We start from the raw sequence: 15,590 nt of genomic DNA on the forward strand, positions 1-15,590 counted from the left end.
CTTATCGCAAGTTTGACCATGCAAACATTGGCTGAACTTTGCTTCTCATATATTTAATGTAACGAAGCTTCTACACTCTTCCAATTACTAAATAAGATAAAGTCAAAACAAATCAAAATTTCGGATGCAAGTTCATGTGTTAAAAATTTCAACTCAAGCAACTTAATATTACAAAATATATTCAGTTATAAGCTCAAAGTCGTTTTTTAATGAAATTCTTAAAGCTCATATATTATAGAGTATGTATTCATTTAAGTTTTAGCGATACCTTGGAAATATATTAGAATATATTGGAAATACAAAGAGTCTATTAAGTTTGTACGTATTTCAGCTAAAAAAAAATTAAAAGGATAGTTTACTATCTCTTAAATAACGTTTAAAATTGAGAGGTGACTGATTGGTAGATAGCTTGCACGACTCTTAAGATCACGATCATTTTAATTCTAAAATTTCTTTTATTTACATCATAAGTAGCGGGTCTCCCATAGTCAAAATTGCTCGACAGTAGCCCATTTTTCCGTACTTAGAAATATGTCGAAATATTATTATCTCAAGATTGCGTTACTCATTAATCACACACATGCAGATACTCCAATACATAAATAGCTTACTTAACTTATAAGTTCATATAAATATATGATTTGTTATATAATGCTATAGCAGTAAGCCGATGAATATTTGTTATATAATGCTAAAGCAGTAAGCCGATGAATATTCTGTCATTTAAGATTGTCAAGTATTGCGAAGGAGGTATTCATATAAGCAGTCCAATTGATAAACAATAATGAAACAAAATGTAGGAATTTATTGTCGTTTACGAGTATATTCAACCATTCAGAAAATACGAGCTGTAATTTGTATTCAATGATTCATGCATTTATGTATGGGAGAGTGCATTGGGAACAACCCAAGATTTGTAAAGCCACTTGCCTTTATCTGGTTCTAATTTAACTAGAGTAAAAAGATGTAAAAGCTTTGCTATGCGGACTAGCAAATATCTCGTAATCTGTGCGGATATATGCATTTTATAAAAAGGAAATCTTATTTTAATGCGAAAATAGTTAAGTTAAAATATTTATAAAATTCGTAGCTATAATCAAGAGCTAAATAAAACTGACGTTAAATGGAGCATATTATAAATCAGTATGTATAATGAAAATATCTAGAATATGTCTCTTGAAGTAATCTTTAACTGCGGGTTTGTCGAGTACACACCCTTGAGTACAACCGCTCAGCTAACAGACTACAACTAGACGTATTTTCCAGAATTATATTAAGATAATTGTTTGAGGCATTCTAAAGTAGAAACAACTTAAACGGGAGCTCAGAATCAACTGTATTAACAGCAGGTATTAACTATTTATATTTACTACATATAAAAAACTACACTTGTAAGCTGCAAGTTTGCAAATGAAAAGCTTTGAAAACAAGTAGATATCGTAGTTAACTATATTCACACTCAAGCGAAGCTCAGTTCATTTATTAAACTCAACTTAGTTAGACGCTCTTTTCATATCGGCTATATATAGGTCATATAAAACTCAGCTTCACGCTGATATATCTCTCATTAGTTCTTTGTAAACTGGATTAGGCGGTAACTGTGACAGTGACAGTGACAGTGACGAACAGTCGCAACTTTTCTACCATGCTGCGAGTACTCATAATTGGCTTACTCTTATTCTGGCTCTGTGCCGGCCTCGGCCATGTTGAGGGCCTTGCATATTATACGGAAAAGCGTAAGTGCAACAGTGACGGAAAAGCGAAAAACTCTGTTAATTTAATTAACGTGAACAGGTTAATTAAGCAGCATGTTATATATGTGTGGATGTGTGTGTGTTTTTTTTCGCAAACGCTTGACAGCTTTCGGCATAAATACATTATGATTTTATAAATGCTCAAATTATAGCTCATTAATCTAATTAAGTGTAGATTATTATGTACTTAACTGCATTAATTACTGACTGATAAATAAACAACACATTTGTATTCGCAGCCTCATATATCGAGTCGTGTCGCATTAATGAGCCTGACTTCACCAATTGCTCAACTCGTTCCATACAGGGTTTCCTCAATGAGGTCATCAAAGGTGAGCAGCTAATTGTAAATACTTAACCCGAAGGTTGCATAACTCACAGAATTGGCCATGCTACAGGTATACCCGAGATTGAGAAGTCCTTTGGACCCATAGACCCCATGAGACAAGATCAGCTTATTTTCAAGCAGGATAACAGTGATGTGGACAACATCTCGGCCAATCTAACCAATTTGGTAATACGCGGCTTTGGCAAAGTGGTCGTCAAAGAAAGCAGGTGAATAGCTCATGAATTTCATTTACAGTTAGTAAAATTTATTTCTATAATTCAATACAAACTGGATAGTACTATACTATATACGAATCAATTATTTCCAGCTCTGATTACGATTTACACACTTTGTTCATTAGTAGATAGAATTTACAGATTGATAAAGAAAAGTGAATAATTTCATTCTCGTTATTTATACATATTCAGCTTACGTAAGGATAAATAAAATGTAATAACTCAGAGTACTTATAGGGTCGTAGATGCTTCCTGCTGCCTTTTACATATATTGCCACAAACTTATAGGACCCCCTTTTTATAATTGTTATACCCTGCAACAACATTAACACAATTTTTTGATTTTCAGGGTGAACAAGACGGACTTTAGCTGGGCGGAAAAGATTTACTTACCACGATTACGTATGGATGGCAATTACAAAATGGTGGGAAGAATTCTACTCGTTCCCCTAAACGGTGGTGGCAGCCTATTCATCGAGATAGGTAATTATAGATAGTATAGGAATAGGCTAGTCAATTAATTTATTTATTTATTCACACTTGACAGATGATGTTGATATTGAAATGGATACCAAGACGCGACTCTATGAAAAGGGGGGCTATACGTTCTTCAATGTGACTGATGTGCATGTGAAGCTGCAAATGGGGAGATTGAGAACCAACTTGGAGAACCTCTTTAATGGTCGCAACAAGGAATTGGAGGAACGAACGAATCAGTTCTTCAATGACAACTGGCAAGATTTCTATGAAGCAATGCGACCACTGATTGTGGAAACTTTGGAACGCACATTATTGGATCTGCTGAAGAAGATGTTCAATGTGATGCCCGCCAACTTCTTTGTGGAGGACATACCCAACTCACTGCTGTTGTATGGTCGCAAAACACGTCTGGTATCGTAGAAATATTTACTTATTGAGAAAGAGATTAGCTTACAGCTGATTGTTATACACGTAGTTAAATAATAAATGCAAAAGCTAAACATAATCTAACATAGCATGGCACAGAGCACTCCGATCCCAGAGCATTCATCTGCCGCTCAGTAGAACCAATCGTACTTGAGATAATCGCCCTCGTGCTTCAGTGACGCAATCGACGTGTGACGGACGTGTCCAGTACGGGCAAAGATGCGACGATTGCCAACTGGCTGCAGTGTGCGGAAGTTGTCGACGAGTGCACCATCCTGTGTATCCGACAGCTGGCGGAAGCGTGAAATCTGCAAAAGTATGCAAATAACACACATTACTCATACGCACTGTGCACGCGGCTAACACAAAAATATTCACCTGCTTGGGCGAAATGGGTATGGGATCGGGAAAGAGTATCCAGGTGACGGCCTCCGAGCAAGGGGGTGTGGTAAGTGAACCTGGAATTGCATAAGAGACGTGGCATGACAGTTAAACGTGTTCGATGTCATCTAATCAACATTCATTCAATTTGACGAGCGTCGATTCAACGCTGTGAAACTGAATTAGAGGAAACCCTTACCCTTGTATGTGTAGAACTTATCCACATCCACATTCGCTATCAGAGAGGACAGCGAGAAGGTAACATTTAGCGCTGCCTCCTGATTGGCATCAGCGATCAAATGCAAATGACGATTGATGGTCACTAGTCCTTGGCCCTCATCCTCGTCCAGCTGTGGAAAGTCATTGTATGAATCCAACTGTGCAGCATTCACTAACTTTGTGTTTCACTTACGTTGAAGAAGAATCCCAATACCGCTGCACCATCGGGATGGTTGAGTGCCTCACCGATTGTTGCATACTTCTTGTTGCGATGCACAATGTGCATCTCCATGGTGTAGCGTATGTCATTAATGACATGTTCCGAGCCTCGATTGTTCTTGTCACCCCAGTGGAAATGCAGACCCTCCACTTCGAACTCTCCGGGCAGCTTGGCACCCCGAATGTACGGCAGAAACTCCTCCTGATCCCCAGTCATATTGCCCTTGGGTATGCCAATGGTAACTATAGCGTGCGAAATGACCATGGATAATCAATCAATGCAATTATAAGGACCCTCCACTTACCCGTGTGGCCATTGTTGACCATTTTCAGAGGATACGGCAGGAGATTGTGATAGCCAATCATGTCAACAGCCGGCATATGGACGGGTATTGTCTGAAATGGATTAATTTGTTCAGATTAGGACAGCTAGTTGAATGCTGCCACTCAATGGCTGGCACTTACATGGCTAGAGGTGATGGCTATGGGTGACTGCGTCTTGCCGGCACAATGACCATGATGACGCGCCCAACGCCTCTGATTTGGCTCCGAGTAACCAAACACATGACTGCTGACCACTGTAAATGAACAGAACAAAGTCGAATTGAAATCACAAATAATAAACGTCATAATATTGACTGGGAATCGCCGGTGTTGGCGTCACCATTTTCTTAGATCACGTGTCTTTGCCCCTGTCTCAAGTCCATTGAGAGAAAGAGGAAAGAGACAACAAGCTTATCATTGACAAATATCAGCACTTGTGAATTATAGCAAATAAATGGGACAGCAAATAATGTTAACTGTTTGCTGCTTAGTAAATAGATAAATCAATAAATAAATTCATAAAGAGGAAAAAATACGAGACACACAAGGGCACGTTAAATGCTTATACAATAGATACCAACACAATTTTTATTGATATAGATAATGAGCCTTGAAGGTAAATATTTTCTATAATTTTCACCCGTTGTGCGAATAAAAGTTCGACCAAGTTCAATGGAATCCCAAACAAGTCAAAACAAATTAAGCAAACTTTTTGCCTTTGAGTTTGATATCGGTAATTAGATCATTCGATTTAGAAATCGTGGAAAATTCATGGTTATCATATGACACTTTCGATCTAGAAATTTATTAATTAGCACGTAAGCATATGTTACCTAATAAATAATTAAATATTTCTTTAATTGAAAATTTACGCAGTTAATCAATAAATTTTCAATTCACTAATTTATAATAAATTAGTATATGTACAAAACAGATATGACTATTATATAAGATCGTTTTCTAGCACTTTATCAAAATCAATGTCAAGTAATAAATGTATTAATTGGCATTTAAAAATCTCAACAGTTTCGAGTGGCATAAATACCCTTAAGCAAGTGCAATTAATTTCTTGAAGTGCGTATGTTAAATAATGATTAAGACCACTGATACCATATAAACATAGGTACGTACATATATACATATCTCTTTATAAAGTTATCGAGTACAAATGATTCATAGTCCTTTGACACTTGGTAGCTCCCTTGTTTATTCAAGGTCGCACGCGTTCCTAAGAATTTGTATAAGTGATAAGAACTCTATAAAATGTATAAATACTTTTCAAGTCAGACAAAATAGTCGGACGGACGGACGTACAAGTGACACAGTCAGCGTAAGTTAGCTTGAAATTGATATTGATTATGTTTGCATTTATTTTGTTAAATTGTAATCACTTTAGGTGTCGGTTAATTTATTTAATGACTGCTTTTTTCGGTAAAAAATCAAATGTATCACATGACAGATTGTGCAACTTTAGGTGAACTATTTTAAATATTTACACAATTAACACTAAATAAATGTTAGGTTTACCTTGAGACCAGCAGATCACAAGAAAAGCTGCTTGAAATATTATCAATTGCATGTCAAACGCTTGGTTAATATTTTTAGGAAGTTCCTTTCGAATATCTCCCACACTAAGCTCCTGTTGAGTATTTAGCGAATGCAACACCTTGCGCTTGTGTAGCTGATTCTAAACTGTGCGGACGTTTGCCACTTGAAACACCTTCACAACTTCCTCAGCGTCAACGAACTAATTGAAAATTCGAAAGCTTAAATCCCCGCGTACAGCGCGTGCTCCACACTGAGAAACGAACCATAAAACACAGGCATACACCCATACACACATGTATTTGTACATACCAAATGATATACTCGGAGTCGAACGGTCGCACGAACAACAGCAGACGACGGACGTGCACACGATCCATCGATCGTTTAGTCTCGGGTATTGAGTATTGAGCTGTTCGAGCTTCGTCGTAAGTCACCCACCTAATGAAATTTAATTTGAAGTAGCATTACAAGCTACCAAAGTACTCGTACTGTCCCTAATGCGACTGCACCACACTGCGTATGCTTAACATTCATTTAAATACGAGTAGAGTCGCGCAGACGAGACACTGCCCATAAAGTGATTCGTCATAATTCGCGCCTAGTTAATGCTCACAGTAAACAATAGGTGGGGAGCTGCTTTCAATCATCAGATAATATTTTGTTTTGCATGCATACCAAATAATTCGTATACTGAAAATACGTGTATTTGTTTGATTTGCGCTTTTCGCTTTGTGGCAGAAGGAGAGCCTCTTCTAGCCCCCACTAAATTGCCAACAAATATTGACAGTATTATGCAGAAAGCTACTAATTGATCGCGTGGCTGTCGTTCCAGCGGAAATCGAGGGGCGAATGAATAACCGAACGAATTCATTGACTGATATTCACACGTTTACTGCGCGCTTCTACATTTATTGTGTTATTAAGCGTATATACCATGTTTATTTTTATCACATTATCATCGAATCGACTAAAATGATCTGTATATTTTGATAAAAAAAAGTTCTTTCCACTACAAAAAAAACTTGTACTTTTTACGTTGTTTTCCCATAATTTTAAGTGTACACTTGTTGGGATTTTTTAAAACAACAAATATAAAATAAATGGAAAAACTTCAAAGCTATAAGCTTGAAATCTCGAAATTTATTTGCGAGAACATCCAGTTAATTGCACAAATCATAAAGTTCACTGCATAAACGTTGTTTGTGCCTCGACTGCTGTTTAGATTTCCTTTCAAATAAACTATGATTTACATGTGTATACGAAAATCGTGATTTACATGGAGAATGCCAAGCAAACGAACTAATTATAAATAGCAGTTGACAAGTGTAAAATGTTGACATTCGAATACTGATACACTTATGAGATAGAATACAGCTGGACATTGTCTGTTTTTCAAATCAATTCGTTTTGAACCCATGACTGATCACAATTTAATAGTTATCTATCACTTTATTCACTTTGTTCTCATTTGTTAGTTAAAGCCAATTAATTATAAGAAATTTTGCAATAATTTTATGATCATTGTTTTTAACGTAGTCCTATCAATTATACACAAATTCGCAATAATTTATTTTAGCGATTCAAAGTTTGAATACGTATTGATATTAGATCGTGTTTAAATCGTTGGATTTCGTTGTTTTTCCAATGCCTATTTAAATGTATAGACACGATTCATTAATGACACCCTAAAAGGTGCTAATCAAAAACATATGTATGTACTTGTGTGTGCTCCATATGGTGATCACATGATCAAGTTAAAGGATTTCATTTATCTATATAATCAGCTTGCATCACACAGTGCACAGAACAAGTATCTCAAATATACCCATTATAATTCAATTCAAATATTTGACTCTCTAGTAGCAACTGGAAAATGTTTAAACAGTTTCGTATAAAAACGAAGAGAGTTTGTTACAGTGTCAATTAATTAGTCAACTCACTGGAAAAAACAAAGCCAAGTCAAAGAAACAAACAGTCTGGTGATCTCCCAGGGTGAGTAGACCAGATCAATGAAAACGTGTGAACAATTAGCACATTTTAAAGCATTGTTTTTGATCAGCAACATGTGATATTTGAGTAGTATTAATTAGTTGGGTCATTTCATTATTTCATATATTATTAGAAGTGATTCCCGGTGTATTAGTTGAATATAAATGGATATAAATGCATTCCCAGCTAGCCACGTCCGAAATAAATTAAAACTCAATTATTCGTTCATAAAGAAAGTCATAAAATTGAATGGGCACCCGAATTATCAATGATTTGGCAATTTGTCTTTTCCCTGGCATATATTTAAAAAGCAATAAAAAAAACGGCGATGAAATCAGCGCATGTAAGCCTCATATCCATACAAAATAGCTAAAGACATGAGAATACACATAGAAGATAAGATATAAGCACAGATATAAATAGACAATGGCACCTGATCAGAATGCAAATCAGCCGAAAGGTGCACTACACTTTTATCAATTAATAACACCTAGATTCTGCGATCAGGGTAAGAGTACATGTGTTGCGTTCATGTTCTTAGATCCAAATGTATCCATAAAGTTGGCGTCATTTGAGGGTACGTGTCGGGCATGTCCAAAATTGGGAAGAGTGATAGCCCTGGTTTATATTTAGCCGCAAATGGCCAACTCGCATAGCATCGTACATTATTATATGTCTGCTTGGGCTTTAAAATAGCAACATTCCATTAATATAGCTTATCAGATATAATTGATTGGCAGACAACCGCAAAAACAACTGATAACATGTCAGTCTGACGATTCTATACAATCTGTAGCATACTTTTTGTGTCTGGCAAGAAACCTCCTAAAAGAAGACAAGCTACTTTACTAGGTCACATATAAATATATAAAATCTTTATTAGTTTTGTTTTTCAAATCAACAAGTAAGAAACCAAAAAGGTTAGATTAATAACACAAGGAACTTAATATAAAAAGCATGTAATGCAAATTTTTAATAAATATAAATATTAAAGTCAATGCTCAAAAGCAAACAAATTAAATTTATGGACTTTGGTAATATATTGGCGTACTTTGGTGATTAACAGGATAAATAAAGCTAAGTTCACGCGTGTGATTTACCTGGCAGTCTATATATAGTGTGACATGATATATACATAGATTTTATGTATCAAAATAGATTAAGCCTTTGGACAAAATGGCCCCTTAATTTTTACTAGGATAGTAAAAATTCTCTGTCAAATTATTTACCAGATATCTTTCACGTGTGCCTCATAATAACAATCTAAACAAATAAAATGTTAAAAAAAAAACTAATATTCGATGTCTTTGCACTTATGGTAAATGTTTTTGTTATGTATATAAGTGATCTATATGTAGGTAGGTGATGAATTCCAATTTTTTTAAGGCTGGAGTCAGTATTTCTTTCAGGGGGAAATGAAACCCATTTGATGACTAGTCCTGTTTCTGCTCCTTGGCGGACAAAAAGAGTTTTTGGCACGTGAATGTCATCGAATCTAAACAGAAAAGGTAAATTACGTAAAAACGTTAGTTATGTGGTCATACGTGAAAATGGTAATAATGGTTTATGACGTCGAAATCGAGGCGATTGCCAAGGTCAGAGACAACGCTTTTTGTGTACGCACCAATGGCGTGCTGCACCCATTTGGGTTTGTTCTGCCACACAACACCAATGTAGTAGAATGGTATACCAATTAGTGTGATTAGCAAGCCCATGGCGACCTCATATGGAGCAACATAAACCGGAACGACTACCAGAAATGCGCACACAACGACAAACACTGCGGGTATCCACAAAGAGACCTAAAAAAGTGAAGAATATACAAGTTTATTAAAGAATCATATTTTTGGAATGCCAGGCAAACTCACTTTAATTGGACGCTCCATGTTGGGGCGCTTGTAGCGAAAGTACAAAACAGCCGACACTGACAGCATTATAAAGAACGACTCCACAATGCTGCTGTAAGTGATTAGCACATACACATCGCTGACCACCAGCATAACAATCGAGAGCAGACACTGAAAAGTATCAAATAACAAGTAAATTGAGCAGCTTCTTTTGTCAATCAATTGGGGCAGGTCTCACCAGAAATGCCAGTGATGGCAGCGGCGTGTAGCTCTTAACACTGATGTGGGACAGCACCGCCGGCATGTGTCCATTGCGGGCACCTACAAAGCACATGCGTGACGAGGTCATAATATGCACAGACAGACCACCAAATGCAGAAATGGCAACCATAATCGGTATAATCAGGGAAAAGTTGCCAAGTATCTTGTTGCCAAACGTCTACAAAAGAAAAAAAAACTCAATCAATTGAAAGGATTGTAAATCGAATGCAATGTCTACATACCACAGCAATGGCATTGGAAGCCATCATCTCGGGACCCGACAGCACGGCAAGATAGGCCATATTGGCCAGCACATAAATGCCTGTGACCAGAGGCAGTGAGATGTAAATGGCACGTGGTAGATTGCGATATGGATCACGCAATTCTTCAGTCATAAAGTTCAAATAGTTCCAGCCGGCGTATGAGAAGATGCCCGAATAAAATGCCACTGACAGCTTGCCGGGATCAGTCTCCGTATTCTCAAATGGCTGATTGAAGTTCTCGACATTTCCCATCAACATCCAAGTTAATCCAACTATAATAATTAGTACCAACGCCGCAATTTTGGTAAACATTATAATATTCTGCATTTTCGTCGTGACTTTCATGTAATATGAGTTCAAATAGGTTAGAAAACATATCGTAGCAGCTGCCAGCAACTGTAATGCAATCTTTGGTATCTCACAACCGTCGGCAAAAAATGGCTGCAACACGTAGGAGGCGAATGTCAGGCCCATAATGGCATTTGTTGTTGGACTAGAAGGAAAAAATATGGAGAGCAATATATCATTCATATGATACGAGAACCATAAAATCAAACAGTTATTTATAAAGCGTATGCTATTAGCAATTGTTTTCGCTACTCAGATTACAAATAAAAATCTTTTTGCGATAATCAAAAATACTTGCGAAATGCCGAAATTGTTACACCTTTGCAGAATTCTGTAAACAATTTTCAACTGAAAGTATGATAAGGTAGTCAAATTTTAACCAAATTTGGCCAATATGTGCAAAAAAAAAAAACCAAATGCATAATCTGCGAATTTTGTTAAAATATCTAAAAAAAAAAAATGAAAATAAAACTTTTTCATAAGTACTTAAGTATTATATTCAACCCATACTTCATATTGCAGCTATATAATATTAAAGTCCGATTTGTTCTGGTTTTAATTGTTTATATCTAAGAATATTTCACCAAAAAACTATTGGTCTACTAAGCTCAGTTTTCCGACTGAGCGTTTATATGGACTAATTTGAACTAAATTTGGAATTTTTTATGGAATCTGTTTCATTTTTGACCCATAGTTTCTTGCGAAAATTTTCTTAGAAAATCGGAGGTGGAAGACATTTGGCAATAAAAAATTTGCACGCCCTAATGATGTCACATTTTAACTATTATATACCATAATACCCTCTGGAAGGGTATAACAATTATTGCGATAGCCATAAATACAATAAAATCATTGATGCAGTATGCAAGAATGTGTGTGTGTTTGCTTATCAATACAAGTGGAATAAACATTTGATGCACAAACAGCAATTCCCGATAAGACTGTTTTTTTGCTTGTGAAAGTAAATTGCTACAGACAGCTAAAGGAATGACATTAACCCAAAACGACCGGCACTTTAAAGCGAACAAATCTGAAGACTTCAATTGGTGCCCCAATTATCAATCAGCGCAAGTTTGTAATTTGGTGTGTCAGCAATTGCATAATTTAACGTTTTTTATTTAACCCCATTTACATGGGGTTAAGCTTTCGCAATCCAAATCCAAAACAGAACAACCGATACTTACACAAATATCATCATTGCATCCCACAGATAGAGGAATGCTGGCAGCGATCCGTACGCTTCGTAGATGTACGCATAATCACCTCCAGACTTGGGAATAGCTGTGCCCAATTCCGCATAGCAGAGTGCGCCAATCATTGAGAGCAGGCCGCACAGCACCCAGATAACGAGTGATGTGCCCACGGACTCCACCTCGCGAATGACGCCCTTGGGCGAGACAAATATGCCAGAGCCGAAGATGATGCCCAAGATGATGGCAACTCCCTCAAGTAATCCAAGCTGTTTCTTCATAACGACACGACTGTTGTCCGATTCCGCGGATCCTTCTCGTAATGCATCCTTATCCTTGGACACCGCCGGAGTCGCTGTAATTATTGGTGGATTCTCAGTGTTCGGTGTGAGCAACACCATTTCGCTCATCGGCGACGACATCTGGATGTCTGGCATTATAAAGACTGCTAACGCTAGCCGCACACGCTACGTTTAAAGTACAAAACCAGACTGACTGAAGTGGCCTGCCAGTTATGTGCTGTGTCCAGCTAATTGATTAAGCGACGGAGGAGTGTCGTCGTCTTCTTCTTGCTTTTGATTAAAGCTATGTGGCAGTGTGCGTGAGATTAGGTATGTCAGTATATTGTGACGTTTGCGTTGGGTGGCTAATCTTTATTTCTTTCGGTTATCTGCCGGTTAGCGATTTTCTTTATTCATTGTTTTGCTAACCCACTTCGTACATATAGTGCTGACTCTCTCTGACCACTGCTGCGTCGCTCACACCGTGTTGCTGTCCTGCTCACGTTTCTCGCACATGTACTTTGACTTTTGGCATCGAGCATTTACCTAATTGAATTTTGTACTTTTTGGTTTTTAGTTAGCTGTGTAGAATGTAGTTATATAATAAACATCAATTTATTTTATTATATACAACTATCAACACATTTTAAATGAATTAATTGAAAGTTAAAAAGCCACCCAACACACGATGTGGTATACGATATAAGAGTCGCTGGCAGCACTGCCAACTTGTTTTAATACTCATATCGCAAAAAAAAACAGGTTGGTAGAATTGGCTCACACATATTTAGATTGCGATCAATTTTCAAAATGTATCAAAATCTGCAACTCTATAATTTTAAAGATAGAATTTTGAAAATTTTGCACAATTTTTGTCAAATTATTGGATTTTATTAAATTAAACTTAATTACACAACTTCTCCCCTGAGACCCGACAAACTCCCAGCATTCATAAAAAAATGCAACTTTATTTTATATAATAGCGAATTAAAAATTGTAAATGAACTGATAATTTTTTGTTGAATTATTACTAAAAAAAACTAACAAAATAATGTTATTTGAGCGCCGTTTGCCCGTTTATTGGTCTTGAAACAAAAAGTCCTGGTTGTCTAATTTAATTTGCAATGAATGGTTTATGCTTTAAAGAACAGTTTTTCCCTGAAATAAAGGTTTATTTAAAAAAGCAAAACTTATCTATGAAAGCTTTATTACTATTGGACAATGCTGATCTCACAGATTAATGTCACTAGATATGCGAAATAATACTGAGACTATAATTTATCAGCACATTCAAGACGCACTGTCATTAAAAGATTCAGACTATTTTATTAATGCAATTTGTGATCAAAGAATCGACAATATATACGTAGGCCCTTAAATTATTCGAAATGGATAGTTTTAAAAGATGCTGTCATAATAAAATATGGTTTATTAATATTTACAACTCAGTCATCTCTACTTCTTATCTTTAGCTTGCAATTTTGAGTGTATCATATCTTTGAATTGTGTCAATATCTTATTCTCTCGCTTTTGTCGCTCCTCCTTGCTGAACATGGCGAGAGCGCGTTTTTCATCCGCAGAGTAAAGTTGATTTTCCTTTCGTATGCGCACCGCTTCCATGCGACGATGGCGACTTCCGCTCATTACGTAGCCCACCGATTCAAAGTTGGCTATTTCATCCGATGTCAGACCGATCTCACCACGTCGGGGAATCCGCTTGCCCTCGGCAATATAAGCAGCCATGGCAGCTCCTTCGCCGGGCAGGAGAGCACGACCAAAGTCCTTTTGATTCAAACTGCCGCCTGGGCGCAGCGATGGACCCACATCCTCATCATTATTGCCGCCATTAGACTTGGATTTGGACTTGCTTCCACCATATGAACTTTTCTTGTGCTTGGATGACTCTGATTTGCGCTTCTTCTTCTTCTTTTTGTGTTTTTTATTCGATTTTGAGTGCGAACTCTTTGCTTTCTTCTTTGATGACTTCTTAATGCCATCCTCAGTCTTTTCCAACCAAACTTCATCTGCATTCTCATCTTCAGAACTGTCTTCACTCGAGGAGCTGTCTTCACTGCTAGAGCTTGATGATGAAGATGATGTTTCGGAGGAGCTGCTGGAATCCTTTTTATGCTTTTTCTTTTTCGACTTTTTCGATTTCTTTTTGGACTTTGCATCAGATTTCTTGCTGTTTTTCTTTTTCTTCTTCTTTTTGGGTCCAACAAATGAACCTTTAACCAGCTCCACATCATCATCATGAGCCCGTGTCGGACTCGTTCCCCACACCTCTGGAACGCCTTCCTCGCCAATGTGGACACGTTGTGCTCGTCTCGCATTTAAGGCTTTTGAGTCGCCTTTTATTTGACCTCCACCTCGGTTGTTAAAATGTGGTCGGCCTGTCCGTTCAGCCGGATCGTTGATGAAGCTGCCTTCGGGTGCACGTCCTTTGAATGGATTCTTTTGCCTGTCGTTGTTGTCTTTGAAACGATCATTCGGCCATCGTTCAACGGATTTTGGTCTCTTTTTGACCGGACTGCGACTACGGCTGCGGGAACTGGAGCTACTAGAGTCGCTGCTACTATCCGCTGACCCGCTGCTGCTAGAGTCCGTGCTCGAGGAGCGGGAACGGGAGCGCTGTTTTCGTTGCGGCTCTCGTCGCGGCTCTCTCGAACTGCGGCGTTCACGCTTTGGTGGCGATGACTCAGTGTAACCATTTCTTTCATGTGTATGCGTTCTCTTTTGATGTTCTCTTGTCCTAGAACCTGAACTGCTGTGTGACACCGGCTTGTTTGTTTCCCGCCTGTCCGAACGATCCCGAGACCTGCCGCTGTCGTGTTTCCTTCGATATCGGTCTCTGCGTTGGCTTCTTGACCGACTTCTGCTACGTGACGGCATTTTTGTACAATTATTTGCAGTTAATTCCAGCAAAATTGTCTGTTTTCTGAAAACGATTAACTCTGTTGACTAATGCCACCCTACCGAAAAGATGCCAGCCTGTTAAATTCACCAATCTGGCAATGTGCATCACTTTGGGTCAAATGTCAAAATTGGTAGCTCCAACTTTTTTTTTGCCAATTTCTTAAATGTCCCATTGGGATGCAAAGCGTCAAACCTTCATTAAAATGTTTAAGTTAATTTTATGTTATTTCAAATTTTTTATTTTTTTTTATGTATTAATTTATTGCAAAGTTATAGCATATTTGAAATTTGTAATACCTAAGTTTAAATTTATCGCTAAATCGCCAACTCTAGTTGATATATTGATAGATATAATCTCATAATGATGAGCGACAACTGTTGTAACGTTTACATTTGAATATTCGAATAGAGCTTCTTCTTCTTTCTTGTACTTAGCTTTTTAAAAGCTAGTTCGAATCCGTAATTATATAATATTAAGGCGAAAATTTTTATGAAGATTTGAAATTATCCAGCTCTTGGAGAAAGAAGTTGATTATAAAAAAATAGATTAAAAAAAAACTAAGATCATTTTGATAAAAGA

General features: G+C 37.2%; 4 protein-coding genes across 5 annotated transcripts; 1 reads left to right on the plus strand and 3 right to left on the minus strand.

Moving 5' to 3' along the window:
- Window positions 1-1,526: 1,526 nt before the first annotated feature.
- On the plus strand, window positions 1,527-3,300 carry LOC117791131 (circadian clock-controlled protein). Its single transcript, XM_034630797.1, has 5 exons — window positions 1,527-1,736; window positions 1,994-2,086; window positions 2,153-2,309; window positions 2,668-2,801; window positions 2,866-3,300. Exons 1-5 carry the CDS (start codon window positions 1,646-1,648, stop codon window positions 3,216-3,218), a joined length of 828 nt encoding a protein of 275 aa, XP_034486688.1. The 5' UTR covers window positions 1,527-1,645; the 3' UTR covers window positions 3,219-3,300.
- LOC117791130 (carbonic anhydrase 2) lies at window positions 3,211-6,420 on the minus strand. 2 transcript variants are annotated; one of them, XM_034630795.1, is made up of 8 exons: window positions 6,225-6,420; window positions 5,895-6,165; window positions 4,509-4,621; window positions 4,349-4,439; window positions 4,018-4,286; window positions 3,805-3,955; window positions 3,603-3,682; window positions 3,211-3,532 (listed from the first exon to the last, which is right to left on the minus strand). In XM_034630795.1, the coding sequence occupies exons 2-8, from the start codon at window positions 5,944-5,946 to the stop codon at window positions 3,356-3,358; spliced, it is 933 nt and encodes a 310-aa protein (XP_034486686.1). In that variant the 5' UTR covers window positions 5,947-6,165; window positions 6,225-6,420; the 3' UTR covers window positions 3,211-3,355. The 2 variants fall into 2 exon arrangements, with proteins under 2 accessions (XP_034486686.1, XP_034486687.1); XM_034630796.1 differs by lacking the exon at window positions 5,895-6,165.
- A 2,372-nt stretch (window positions 6,421-8,792) lies between these two features.
- On the minus strand, window positions 8,793-12,805 carry LOC117791779 (Y+L amino acid transporter 2). Its single transcript, XM_034631659.1, has 6 exons — window positions 11,808-12,805; window positions 10,255-10,768; window positions 9,990-10,190; window positions 9,773-9,922; window positions 9,529-9,706; window positions 8,793-9,399 (listed from the first exon to the last, which is right to left on the minus strand). The coding sequence occupies exons 1-6, from the start codon at window positions 12,248-12,250 to the stop codon at window positions 9,338-9,340; spliced, it is 1,548 nt and encodes a 515-aa protein (XP_034487550.1). The 5' UTR covers window positions 12,251-12,805; the 3' UTR covers window positions 8,793-9,337.
- Window positions 12,806-13,490: 685 nt separating this feature from the next.
- LOC117792503 (NKAP family protein CG6066) lies at window positions 13,491-15,066 on the minus strand. Its single transcript, XM_034632674.1, has one exon. The coding sequence runs from the start codon at window positions 14,984-14,986 to the stop codon at window positions 13,550-13,552; it is 1,437 nt and encodes a 478-aa protein (XP_034488565.1). The 5' UTR covers window positions 14,987-15,066; the 3' UTR covers window positions 13,491-13,549.
- Window positions 15,067-15,590: the final 524 nt, after the last annotated feature.

Source organism: Drosophila innubila, assembly GCF_004354385.1.
Source record: "Drosophila innubila isolate TH190305 chromosome 3R unlocalized genomic scaffold, UK_Dinn_1.0 2_E_3R, whole genome shotgun sequence".
NCBI lineage: Eukaryota > Metazoa > Arthropoda > Insecta > Diptera > Drosophilidae > Drosophila > Drosophila innubila.